Source organism: Panulirus ornatus, chromosome 12 (assembly GCF_036320965.1).
Source record: "Panulirus ornatus isolate Po-2019 chromosome 12, ASM3632096v1, whole genome shotgun sequence".
Lineage (NCBI taxonomy): Eukaryota > Metazoa > Arthropoda > Malacostraca > Decapoda > Palinuridae > Panulirus > Panulirus ornatus.
The window spans coordinates 23520941-23534685 of record NC_092235.1 but is presented as its reverse complement, the minus strand read 5'-3'; the positions used below and the strand labels follow the sequence as shown (position 1 = coordinate 23534685).

General features: G+C 34.2%; 1 protein-coding gene across 3 annotated transcripts in view; it reads left to right on the top strand.

Moving 5' to 3' along the window:
- The window catches only part of LOC139751864 (uncharacterized), a 160160-nt gene extending 148748 nt beyond the window's left edge, over positions 1-11412 (top strand). For all 3 annotated transcript variants that reach the window (XM_071667505.1, XM_071667507.1, XM_071667506.1), the window contains one exon: positions 529-11412. In XM_071667505.1, the coding sequence (XP_071523606.1) occupies positions 529-729 (201 nt within the window). In that variant the 3' untranslated portion in view covers positions 730-11412. The remainder of the gene's footprint in view (positions 1-528) is intronic.
- Positions 11413-13745: the final 2333 nt, after the last annotated feature.

Genomic DNA, 13745 nt, shown 5'->3' with positions numbered 1-13745 from the left:
ATCTTCAGTCTATTTTGGGCTTCTTATACAATTATCAAGTTCTCTTAAGTTTTATGAAATTCCATTTAGTATCCGTCTGACACCTTAAATGTCTTTACCTATGTTTCTCTTGAACTTTTATTTCTGTTCCTCTGAAACTTTTGCCACTTTGTACCTTAACGGCCTTTTCTTCCACTTCTATAATATTTTTTTTTGTCTCCACTAGACCAATATTACTTCCCCCACCAGCCTTTCTCATGTCATCTTGAGTTGCTTAAGTCCCCAAACTGTCTTCCAATTCTTCCTCTTTTCAACCTGTTTGTCATATCTCTTCCTACTAACCTCCTCCTCTTTCCTCTCAAACCTTCCTATCTTACATTCTCTTGTGTTCATATTCCTCTCCAAGCTTTTCCATGTTCTTATCCCTTTCCTTTTTCCCCGTCATACTCATCCTCCTCCAACCCTGTCATTAACCATCAGAAATAGGACTTTTAACTTCACTCCTGAGTGTGTCTTAACATTCCTCCTCCTTCCTCTCCTCTCCACCAGATGTCGCCAGAGTTTCCTGTAGACCTGGACCTCAGCCCAGAGTTGGACCTGGAGTCGTGCTCCTCCTCAACCACCACCTCGGCCTCCGGTTCACACTTCGAGTTTTCTTGCACGCCTGATGTCGCCGACGCACTTTGTGATGTTGGCTTGACAGTATCAGACTGGCTGGACCCGTCTCTCAACAGCCTCATCTGTTCCTAAGTCACACCCACCACTTGTCACCTGTGTGAGAGATTTACATAATGGAGATGCAAGGAAGAGCAGACAGAAGAACGGACCCGTTGTGAGTTGCGGGGTTTTCGTGAAAGTCAGTTGAGATGCTGTATAAGAAAACTGATCTGACTGAAAAGATTTTTGGACTGTTTAAGAGTGTAGGAGTAAGTAATATATATATATATATATATATATATATATATATATATATATATATATATATATATATATATATATATATATATATATATATATATATTCAAATTCATTAAAGTTTGTTATTTTTAAAGGCAAAGCTCAAAGATGTTCTTGGCAAACAAGTTCAGATGAGTATGATCAATGTAACTTGTGGAACTTTACTATTCAGATATGAGGAAGACATAGAATGCATTCTTTATTGCAAATGTAGAACATTGGATACAGAAGTATTTGATTGAAGAAGACTTGGTATCAAATGATACACACCATATCCAGTACAGAAATGGTCGTAGGTGGATGGTTGAAACTTGGTTATTTTTCGTGATACATTACAGCTGTATCCATCTGCAAAGTGTCAAGTCACATCAAGGAAAATGATAATAGTCTTTTAGTTGATATGAATGCAACATGAAAAGAGAAGTGTTGAAAAATGTGTGCTTTCATAGACAACTGTGTTTACGCGCAGTTTGGGCAACATGAAGTCATCAAGCTGTTTAAGACGTTGTCAAGCACCAATTGACTCCACTGAAGATGATCCTTACTCAAGGAAGGTATATATATATTTTTTATATTAAATGCACTGTAACATTTACAAAACACATTTGGACATCTAAGTACCACTCTCTCTCTCTCTCTCTCTCTCTCTCTCTCTCTCTCTCTCTCTCTCTCTCTCTCTCTCTCTCTCTGTCTCAATGTATATAGGGACCCCCAGGTATGGGGCCTCTGTTGCTTTGAGGCTGTGCTCATGGACTTTTAAGATTGAGAAGTTCTATGGTGAGAGTGTACACCTTTTCATCCATGGATTGATAATGCAGCCTTGTCGAAGGTGCCTTTTCACCTGTGGAGTAACCAACCACAAATAGGCGGAGTTCAGTAATACATCCATACTTACCAAACACCAGTTTGTAAATTTCATCACTTGTACAACTAATAGAGGTGGAGTTAATGGTACTAAGGGTTTGCATGTTAGATAAAGGATCATTTAACTTAAACCTGCTGATTTAGATCAGTATCACTTCACATGTACTATCGATTTGAAAGTGTAAAGTAAATTACTTACAGTGCATTTACATATTTTAATAAAACTATCGTTTTACTTTTTACTGTCTTCAAGATATCATATCATTGGTATGTAAGACCATGTATTAATTTCTGTCTTTGTGAGAAAACAGTTGAGTCAAAGATCCTTGTTCTTAGGGATTTATTTGAAAATGGAGTTCTTTTTCAGATTTTACAATAGAGTGTTTGCAAGTACCAATATCTTTTTTGAGGTATTATTATAACTGGCAGAGAAGGGCAGCATACCACTGCTGAATGAGATTAATCTGAAATGACACCAAACCATTTGATTCACCAGGTGTTCCAGATCTTTTTCCATGGAGTGATAATGACATTGTTGTCGTTATACCTTTATGATGCTTCCAGTTGTACTGCCTGTTGTGAGCCATGATCACAAGACTTGCCAAGTCGAGTTGATGACACTCACAATTGCTGTCATGCTATGCCTAAGAGGTATTTGCGAGCGATTTCACTTTTGTCTATGCACACCAACATAGGTCCAACCCTCGTGTGAGATTCGACATCACCGATAGATAGGGCATCACTGATAGATAGGGTTGTCAAGAGTTTTGACTTCATGATTAGACTGATGGACTTTTCTTGAGCATGTTTTTTTAGGCTGTGAGTCCTTTTTGAGTTTGTTTAGACTGCAAGAACCTGGTACGATAGTTTGTTCTAAAGTGCAAGGTTATTCTTGAAGTGTAGTCAGTACAGTACTCTATCTTACTGTACTTCTTTGAGTATGAGGCTCATTAATGAGTTTTGCTACAGTTTAAGGCCTTTTCTGTAAGTGAACTATAAAGATTATTTTCATAAAGATAAACATTGGGATTTCTGTTCTTGAAGGTCTGTAAACATATTTGTCTATGAGGCAGTGGTAATGGGAAGTCTTTGAAGGAAGTCTTTTGAGACCTTTTTTTTTTTTGCGTCTCAAATCCGTTGATGTGCAAGTGTCCTGTAAGAGAAGGTAAGTCTTTTTTTAATAGCAGACCAAATGATGAGTCTTGTGTATGAAGTACTTACAAACAGTTTATATGTATATACAGCATTAGAAATGATGGCTGATGTTCCAAGATCCGTTTTCTTATACACATTTTAGGTGGAAAATGGCCGCTGAGGTATATGATATTGAAGATGGATTTGCTCTTTGTTGCTATTTGAAGTTGGGCCCCAAATGATATCATATTTAAAGAGGCCCATTGTCCCATATCTTGTGTAACCCTAATATATATGTATTTAGAGGAACATTTTATTACTTTTATATTATCATAGATTATTGTGATGTGTACAGGACCTGTAATGATGTCATAGTAGTGTTTGTTGTTGACCATTTGCCAAGAAAGTGGCAATTATATACAGTATATTGTATCTTAGTCCTTAATCTCTCAATTTACTCCTTTCCCTTTACTTATCCCCCCCTTCCACCCCCCTCTCATTTCCTCTCATCATTTTCCCTAGTCATCATCTTCCTTTTACTGTTTGTAGAATTATGAATACATATTCCATGTACTTCATCAGGTTATTATTGAGTGAAAGGAAAGTATTGCGGGTGTGAAGTGAAGGATGAACAAGAAATCAAACATCATTAACTCAAATGATGTTAATTCCTGTGTTGAAGCAGTTGTGAAGATAATGAACCACTTTTGTGTATGCATTTAAAATCTGAATAAGTGAGGAAAATGCAGACTTTGGGTAGATTCATAAAATTGTGGAAAAGGATGACAAAGATATAACTTTGAAAATGAGTATTTTGAAATTGAATTAGGAATTGTAAATTAATGTGGAAAATATTGAACAACCCATAAAAGTAGTACTTGAATAAAGTATGTATGATGGAAATGTAAAGAGTGTTGGTTTATGAGAATATGATGAATAGTAAATGGGTGAACAAACAGAACTGATGTGATCATTGAGAAGAGAATAGTGGTGTAGCATGATACCGAAGATAGGAAAATGCAGATGATGCTTTGATAAGAGTGATGGAAAACAATTGTATTCAAAGAAACATAAGCCACTTTCAGAAAGTGAACAGGTAATCAAATGTACTCTGAGAGTTATTTGTACATTTGTACTTTCAGGTAGTTACACACCGTCAGTAAGCATACTGTACCACGATATGCAAATATTTGGTGCAAGAGATTTATATCACCCAAGGAGATGCAACATCAGAGAGCACAAATTCTCTTTGCTGTTGCGTGAAAATAGGTGAAAAAGAAAATTAAGTCGTATGTCATGTCTAGATGTGCAAAATAAAATCAGGTGGTGTCCAAATGCACAAAAGAAATGTTAGCGTCTGTGTACACAAACTTTAAGAAGGTCGTCCAGATGCATCCATGTAATGTGTAGGAGATCAAATAATTTCACTTTCCCATAAATGGTCACTGCTGCTCATGTAGAACCCAAGTACTGTATCTGACAGTGAAGCTGGTGCCTGAATCATGCAAGCCAAGTGATTGAACCAGTGTACGAATCCATGACCTAACACAGATTAACTGTTGATAACTCAGGTATTTATTATATGAACTTCATTTCTGTATTTTGTGTTTGTGCATGTGTATCAACTGGACATATACTGTATGAGGACGAAGCATCTACAGTTTTTGGATTTGGGATTCTGCACATCATGAAACGTTTTATTGAAACAAAAAAGTATGCATTACACAATGTGAATCAACTTGTAAATACTTACTGGAATTAATATAGGAAAGCTAGTTCATAGCAATGTTCAAGAATCTGGATTATAAATCATTGTAGGGAAATTAGATTTATACAAAAGAGAAATTTATGAATCTGTATTTTGCAAATTTGAAGACATGCCAAGAACATGCTTCTTCGATAACATTATTAACTCAACTGACATGAGCTTACAATGTGGTTGTTCACTGTACTTTTGCAGTAATACTTTCAGTTCATCGTGATATTCTGTGTTCTTACTTCACAGCTTAGGTGGATTGAAATACTGCCCAAAATTTGGAAAATAGTGATCATTTGTTGAGAAAGATAATCTGTAAGCTTGTGCCACTTGAGATTTGTTTATGTTATTGGTAATCATTTTTGCCTGTTAAAATGTGGGTATGGAAATGAAAATTTTGAATTGATGATCAGGTGGTGAAACAGAGATCTGGAAGGGAATGCTGCATTATCATTATTGAAGGGGATTAGAAACAACAAATTTTTGTAATAAGTGTGAAAACCTATATTGAAATCTACTGTGTAGGGATATTAGAAAAAAAGATATATTACTTCTGAATATATGAGTAGTTACTAAAGCTATGTAAGCAGTGAAATAGAATGATATAAAGGAAAACCTGAATTGTGCTATGTTTCAGAAATCATAGGAATTCATTTTTAAAATTTTGCTTTAAAAGTTACAATCCTGTTGTTGTGGACATGTATATGATGTTAGGAACATGCTATCACAATATGAAGCATCTCATTTGGTTTCCAAACATTATTTGAGTTGAAGATGTTTGGTGTAAGAGAGGGTTATTTTCCCTTGAAGATTCCGAGGTCTGATAGTGTGAGACTTTTGGGCAAAGTATTGACCGCAATACTGCTATCTGGGATCAGTATCTATGGTTGCACCTTATGTTTTCTCTTTGATCAGTGAGACATTTCTTGCTGGCACTTTAGAAGAATTTGACAAGAATTTGGGAGAATTATGTGAGAGTTTGTAATGACACGAAGATTTGTTAGAATTATGCAAGGGTTTGCTTGAAGTATTTGATATTAAGAGTTATGCAGAATAGCATCAGAACTGTTGAGATGATGCTTGAAATTTTTTATTTTTGCTTGTGAATTTGTTTGAATTACATTTTTTGTTTGCATTAACCTACATGAGCATTTTAGATTACATTATTGTTTCAACTTTTTTTTTTTTTATCTAACTGCAAGCTCAGAACCACATAAGTGTTACAGCTTCGGTGAGTTTGTGTGAAATACATGAGGATTTCAGTTTCTCACAGAAACAATTTTCCCAAGTAGTGCAAAGATTAGAAGGAAAAAGTATGTGCTGCTCTTACAGCTGCATATGTTTAAGGATTATAGTAGTTTTTGTGGAAATGAAATATTCCATGAATTGAGGTAATCTTCTTAAACAGATACATGAAGATGTATGAGGTGTGAGAATGAGAGAATTTCAGCAAATAGGAATGTACAGTGCTGCCATGTCCAGCTGTTTATTATTTGAGAGATGGAACATTTAATATATGTAGTCAGGCATGTAGAACATTATGCGAGAAAAATTTCATATTCAAAGTATTCCATTCTATGATTATTTTTGGTGAGGTTTTTTTATTTAGAAATATCTTGATAATCCAGGTAACAAGTTACTGTACCAGCAAAGTGCATTAGTTCACGTGAAACCTTCGTACTGATAGTTGATTCATTCAGAGCTCTTCATTATTTCATCATTTTTATGTGTTTAAAAGCATACCTTTTTTGTTTAAATCACATTTAATTCTTTGATACCTACATTACTGACAATCGCAAAAAACTTTGTTAAAAGTTCACCTTCATAACACTAGGTAAATATCAGATTGTTTGAGTCTCATAGAAATTCTCCTTTTTCCAGAAAGTTTGTGATATCGAAAACCTACTTTCCATTATATTTTATCAGATTCGTTAACAAAGTAGATAATAGGAAACTTTGGAATGCATTTTATTAACAGCTGATTTAAAATGGGTTATTTTTTTGTGCAGAGCAAGTACATGAAAGCTGTACATTTGAAAAATGACTTCATTACTTGGTTAAGGAAGTGCTTTAAACCAGTTTGAAAACTCTGGACCCAAAAGTACCAAATTAAGTAGGTAAAAGAATTTGCAGTTATGTAAAAATACATATACAAGCAAAGATTTGTCTATATGAGAGATCAAATTACTGATATTACATGGGCATTAAAATCTGAAACTAATTTAATATACTAGATGTTACACTGATTCGATTGTCAGGAAGTTACGTTTAAGATCTTAAACATAATGTCTAAAATTCTATAAATTAATGATTAATGAAAAATACACTCAAACAAATACATGTATACATATAATTTGTTTTTGCAAGTCAAGCTCTCCTTCCACATTCACATATATATTGATGAAATGAGAAACAGACTGGTACTAAGGCTGTACACTGTATGTGGCTGTTGTGTATAAAAAATATCATTATGTGTAATTTCTGTATAGTATGTATATGATTTGCGCTGCAATTTCATCATCAGAAATGTTGCATTAGTCAAATGAAATGAGCACTCTGTACTCGTATATACCAACAAGCAGACTTACAATTGTTGGTAATTAATGCTTTTGTGATAGCTAATTTTAATTGCTTTAGTAATTTGTAATGCTTTGAAGATGTTTCCCTAACTTTTCTACATACAGAAGGGTGAAGTATAATTAGTAAAAAAGGATGAATTTATGAAATTGGTGCTAAGCTACTATTAATAATTTTTTAATTGGAATTGATAAATGAATACAGTAATAGTCATTTTGAAGAATCTGTGATGAGTGACTTCAGTAAGCTGTCATCCAAGATTTAGTAAAATCCTGATTTTTGATATTGCTGATACATTTTGAATGAACTTGCTTCTTTTATGGTTTCTTTCATAGTCCAGCTTTTATAAGTAGACTGCTACTCAGTTTTAGAAACAGTACAACTGATAATAGTTTACATAACTCTGCTCAATATGTTTTTATTGAAATTATATTGATAAAATCTAAGAACAGGCCCATAGTGGCTGAAATCAGCCCCAGAGGTGCTGAGATCACTCCAGCTATGCTAAGTTTACAGCAAAAGGTGCTACAATAACATCCAAAGGTACTAAGATCACATTTTAAAAAGTGATCTCACCTGAAGGTGCTGAAATAATACAAGAATGTGATGAGATCAAACCCAAAGGTCCCAAGATCAAAACAGATGCCCTAGGGTTACACCAGAAGCTGTCGGGACACCATCTTTAGGTCAGGGATCACATCATACGTTGTCATGGCCACTTCCGTAGGTGCTGAGATTATAACTCGAGTGAGATCAGACCCGAGGGTCTTGAGATTATATCATGAGGTGCTGAAATCTCATCTACCCTTAACTGTTGTTTAAAGTTTGTTTAATAAATCATGAGTAAGAATATGTTGTTTGCCGAGAAGGGATTTTAAGAGGTTAGAGCTGCATGTATGACTGCTTACACAGTGAAAGGCTTGTAAGCAAATGACAAAAACAACTATAATTGAATACCTTTCTCCAGAGAACCACAAAAAAAAAAAGAATCTCCAAATACTTTTGTTATTGCTGCATATATGTAATACAATAGGTGAGCATGAGCTGAGCATTACTGGTATTAGTTCCAGTTGCTCAGCATAATCCCTTGTGATGTAGCTTGTTAGAGAACAGTACTGTCAGATAGACTGTTCTAACCTATTTAAAGTTAGCATTGTAAATTGATTTTAAATATGTTGAGTTCTAACAATTCAGGCATTTTCATATGGTCATATAGTACTTATGAATAAAAAGTATATGTGTGCTTACTGATATAACATAATTCTTTTGTGTGCTTGAACATAGCTCGTTAGCTGTAATGTCAATTCAGTTTTTAAACTTTTGCCTCTTAAGATGTAATCAGATTTATTCACTTGTGCTTGATCTTATCTACCTTTTTTTACGTGTCAGAATCATAATTGAAATTGATTCCCTTTCCCTGAGTATTTCATAAATCGTTTTGATTGGGAGATCAGTTTTATAGAGAGTCATATGGATAGAAAGAGGTTCAGTAAACATATGCTTTGGAGATGATTTTGGTATGAACCCTCTTCCGAATGAGAGGCAGCTTAATGAGAGATAAAAAGTCATACTTCTTTAGCTAACTACCAAACATACATAGTTTTCTCATGTCACTGGATTGTAAGCAGCATAAGCATTATTATATTTTATTTTTGATATATCAAAACTGGTAATGTCAGTTTTAATGTTTTAGTTAAATCATCAAGGGTGCTTTCACCTCATTAGCTGTTTGGCAGAGTATATCTATGAATTTGTATGAAATGCTATTACAGTACTTACAGTCACGTTATAGAAGATAGCTTAGCCTTTAATCATCTACATGCTGATCTATGAAAGCTAAGCAGGTGATATAATAGAAACTTTTAAGTTGTAATACATGATGGTGAAGCAATAAGCCCCACCAAAAGCTTTTAATTCATCTACTTCTGCAGTGCTTGGGATGACAGTAGTAGAACTGAAGAACAGCTGTCACTGGTATAATCTTTCAGTGAGTGATAGCATTAGAACACATGCTACAGGTGTTCAAGAAAAGATAATGTGTGTTTGTGTAACTTTGTAGAACAGTTTGAAAAGATAATGTGTGTTTGTGTAACTTTGTAGAACAGTTTCGATACTCACCTCCATAATTCTCCCCTCAGGGACCCTTGTTTGACTCAGTTGTATTTTTTTTTTTTTTTTACCTCAATGAATCTCCATAACTTAATGTTTTAGGACTGGAATTATTAAATGTGTACTCAAAGATTTCCAGTAGTAATCCCTCTCTATTTAGATTCTTTTCATACCTGCAGACAGCTTTCTAGGCTAATGTACTAAGGTATTCAGAATATCTGGTTGATATAAAGTATAGATATTGGTTAGTGGTAAAATGATAATAGTTTGCATTGGTGATAAGGTATTCAGTTGATAGAAATTCAAATAACATACCCTGAAAGTAAGTAATGACAGTTCAGAATGCTTGCAGACAGCGACAATGTAATGTCATCGATGTTGAGATTTATTCCTGAATTACAAAACTCGGTAAGTGACCAAATATCACAACCTGGCACAACAGCAATAGCATAATGCATAGGTTTGTAATTGGCCCCCCCAAACTGCGCATGATGTTAGCTACATATAGCCTTAGTCCAATCCTGTAGATCCCATATGCCATGATACTCTGTTGCCAAACTACCATAATATAAGAAGGCCTAAATGCCATTATTAGTCCTATGTTCACTTTAATGCCCCATAAAATGGTACTGCTGTCTTGCAGATGATTAAAGAGGGTTTATAGAGTTAGGTTTTACTTCATATTTACAATGCAATGGATTGCCCTTGCCTCTATCTCTTCACCTGTCAAGTAGTTTATATTCATTGAGCATCTCAGCTATTTTAGGACCAATTGAAGTTACTCCTAGAGAATTAGTAGTTCAGTAAAGTGTTCTTGACATGAAATGAGGATGTGCTTGTTCTAGGATAACAGTACCATTGTATAATTTTCCCATAGATTTTCACACTTTTAGAGGCTTACCATGTAGTCAGATGAACAAGTTTTGAGCATGTAAGACAATTAATGCATTAGGTATGTAAGCATTTGAACAATATAGAGTAGTTCCACAGAGCTCACAGTTGTTTCACATTCATGTGACTGAATTTAATTTTCCTAGTTTGTCTGTTACGATGATTAGCACTGAAATTATTCTTTGTTTGAACTCATTACAGGAATTTTCCTTTTTGATTGAATGCACAACAGTGTCAGATAAATACGAGAACTACAAGTTTAGGTGAAGTTGATGTTTAAGGGTAACACTGTATGCATCAGAATTTTTAAGTCAAACTTTTGCACAAATCATAGCACTTCTTGTTCATTATTGAGAGAGTGAGACATTTCTTTTCCCAGTTTCTATTCTAGCCCCATAATTTTACACCCACCCTCAAAATGATTAAGGTTTAAAGAAGATAAAAAATGAAGGTTTAAGCGAGTGCAAAAGGATCAATTTTATGCAAATACAAGAAAATTATCTCTGGAGAGGTTTCTATGCATCCTCCAAAAAATTTCAACTCAAATACTCCAGAAACAAAATAGAGCCCCTACAGCTGAATTTTAATGTTGAATGTTTTCAAAATAGCTGTAATGTTCAGTCCTAAAGAGTACACTCCATTTTGATGATCAGTAATGAGTGTCTCCCATTTTGTTACACCATGCACTTGCTGCTTTTGTTGGGTAATGGCCTATTGGCTTATAGCATGATCATACAAGTTCGTAGGTGCATCTGAACCTAACATGAAAACTTGTCTAACCTAAATTGCTAATTTATTTTAGCAATATAATGATTCTTTGGCATTGATAACCCTGTGATATGTGAATGGATATAATATTTACGACCAGGTTAGAAAAAAGGCTGAGGAAATGTGTCTCCCTCTTGTTAAATAGTAGAAGCAGTCCTATGAGCCTTTATGTGAAATTTCAACATGGAAACTCTGGTGTTAAAGTGATGCCCTTACAGTTTAAGTATAAGAATATTTTATATGTAATCATTAATGAAAATTGCGATTATGTCAGCTGTAGAAATTTAATCACCACAGTTTTCTGATACTTTCCTTAATCATGGTGAGGCAAGAAGCAGCTTTAGTGCCAGTGTAGCAAAGTTGAACATTGAATATTAAACCATACACACACACACACACACATATATATATATATATATATATATATATATATATATATATATATATATATATGTATATATATATGTATATATGTGTGTATATATATATATACATATATATATATATATATATATATATATATATATATATATATATATATATATATATATATATATATATATATATATGAAATAATGGTGTATGATACAGATATAATCATAGATATAAACAGCATTGTAATATATCCAAAGGTCATCAATGGGGGTAGCATAGGTGTCTTGATGTTGTCAGTTTTTTAAGGGTTTCTTCGTGTTTGTGAAATGTGAAGGTTATGGACAGACTTAACTAGGAAGGACAGACAGAAGTAGTTTAGTAATATATTGTCATCATGGTAATGTTCTTTGAATGAACTATTTTCATGCGTGAAGAATTGACTAAGTGGTCTTGATTAGTTGATAAATAAACTTATCCCTTGTAGCTGGTGTAAAAAATGCCAAAATTTGCAGAAGAGGGGAAAGAAATGGAATTCTTTTCTTCCAGCTTGTTTGTATGTATTCTGAGTAACTATTCTTCATGGTTTGATTTTGAAACAAGCATCTTTTGCCATTCTGAAAGTGTAGAGTGGCAGAAGTTTTCAGATTTTTTTTTTTTTTTTTGAAAGAATTCACCTGGACAATAAAACTCATAGAATCCTATTAAAGCACTCCCTATTCCTCAAACTAATGAACTTAATGAATATAAACAAATAGTTCATTTTGTGTGAAGCTTCTCTTAATTCAACAGGGTACCCAATTAAAGGGAAGAATACAGTATATTGTCACAGTGAAGCTTCCCTTTTTTCAGTTTAATTACCAATATGAGCATGCATGACTTATGCCAGATAGCCCAACACTTTTAAGTTTGTACTTTTTCGTTCATGATAAGTGAGAAAGATTAGTGATTATGGTAGGGGTTCTCACAATCTAGAAATTGATAGTGAGTGATCCAGTCTGAAGTGAGATGACTATATTTTGCCAAAGTTTCCTTTGAGAACTGCTGCTGCTGTAACTTTTCTGCTCTGTTCTGACCTAGGACTTGTCCATAATCTGGTCCCTCATTCTTGGCCACCATTGGAAGTGTAGGGTAAATGCTAGAGCATTAGGGTTCTATTGTTAAAAGTTAATGCATTGTCTCAAAAATCTTTCCAGCATTTGCCTTCATAGGGCTGCTCACTGTATATCACAATAAATGTGACTGTTATGAGTGTTCAACCCATATTGCCATGTTTCTGGGATATGTAGAACTGAGTACCAAGGAATGTTCTGCTGGTAAAATTCCAAAGGCATCATCTTAATGTTTTACATTACTACCCAAATGTTAGCTTGTCCAGACTACATTTCAGCTTTTATATTAGTGGTTTGGAGAAACTAGTTCTTTCATGGTGATGGAGAATCAGGGACTCAAGTATTGATTTTGCTTCTGTGTGGGAAAGTCAGTAGGAAATCCAAGAAAATGGCATTGTTTAATAAGAAATAGAATACATACATAATGCAGGATATGTCCAGGATACGAGATAAGACAGAGGAAAAGTAACATACATATATGAAAAAAAAGACAGATAAGCAAAATGTATTAGAATATAGAGCTCTCAGTACACAATATTTCTCGGCAACCTCGACACGTCCAGAACGTGATTTAGACTGTTTATTGGGTCCCAAGTGGGAGATTTTTGCCTCTCCTGCCGTGATGTTTCGTCCGGTTTTGACTGCCCATCGTAGAAGCAAATTCTTGGAACCGAATTCTTGATCGCCTCAGCTAGAATTTGAAAATGTTCAGAATCAACAGGTTATTGGTTTAGATGCCACACCCTGAGTAATAAATGGGGTGATGGTTGTTATGTCTTGTGTAGACAGGCTTTTGAGAGATGTTCTTGAATTCGGACCTCAGTTGTATGGCTTAAGTGTCAGTATTTAGTGTCTGTGTAACATTAAATACTTATGAAATAGGAATTTCATTATATAGAATATATTTTATAGTAGAAAACTCAATATCCATAGGCTGTGTGTATGCAGATATTTTCTATATACAATATATGTAATTTCCTCTAACGTTTTCACTATATATACTTTGTAATATGATATATACATAAAAGCACAAACTAGATTGAGAAGGCTACACAATCAGGTACACATGGATGGCTTTCACAAAAGTCAGCCGCTCTGAATTTTTCAGAAACTTGAGATTTTCGTGCATTGATGGAAGAGAGGAATTAAAAGAAAAAAAAAAAGATCAACATCTTGAATGAGAGAGTTGGAACACTTATAGTGGTATGTTAAAAACTTTAGTAGAA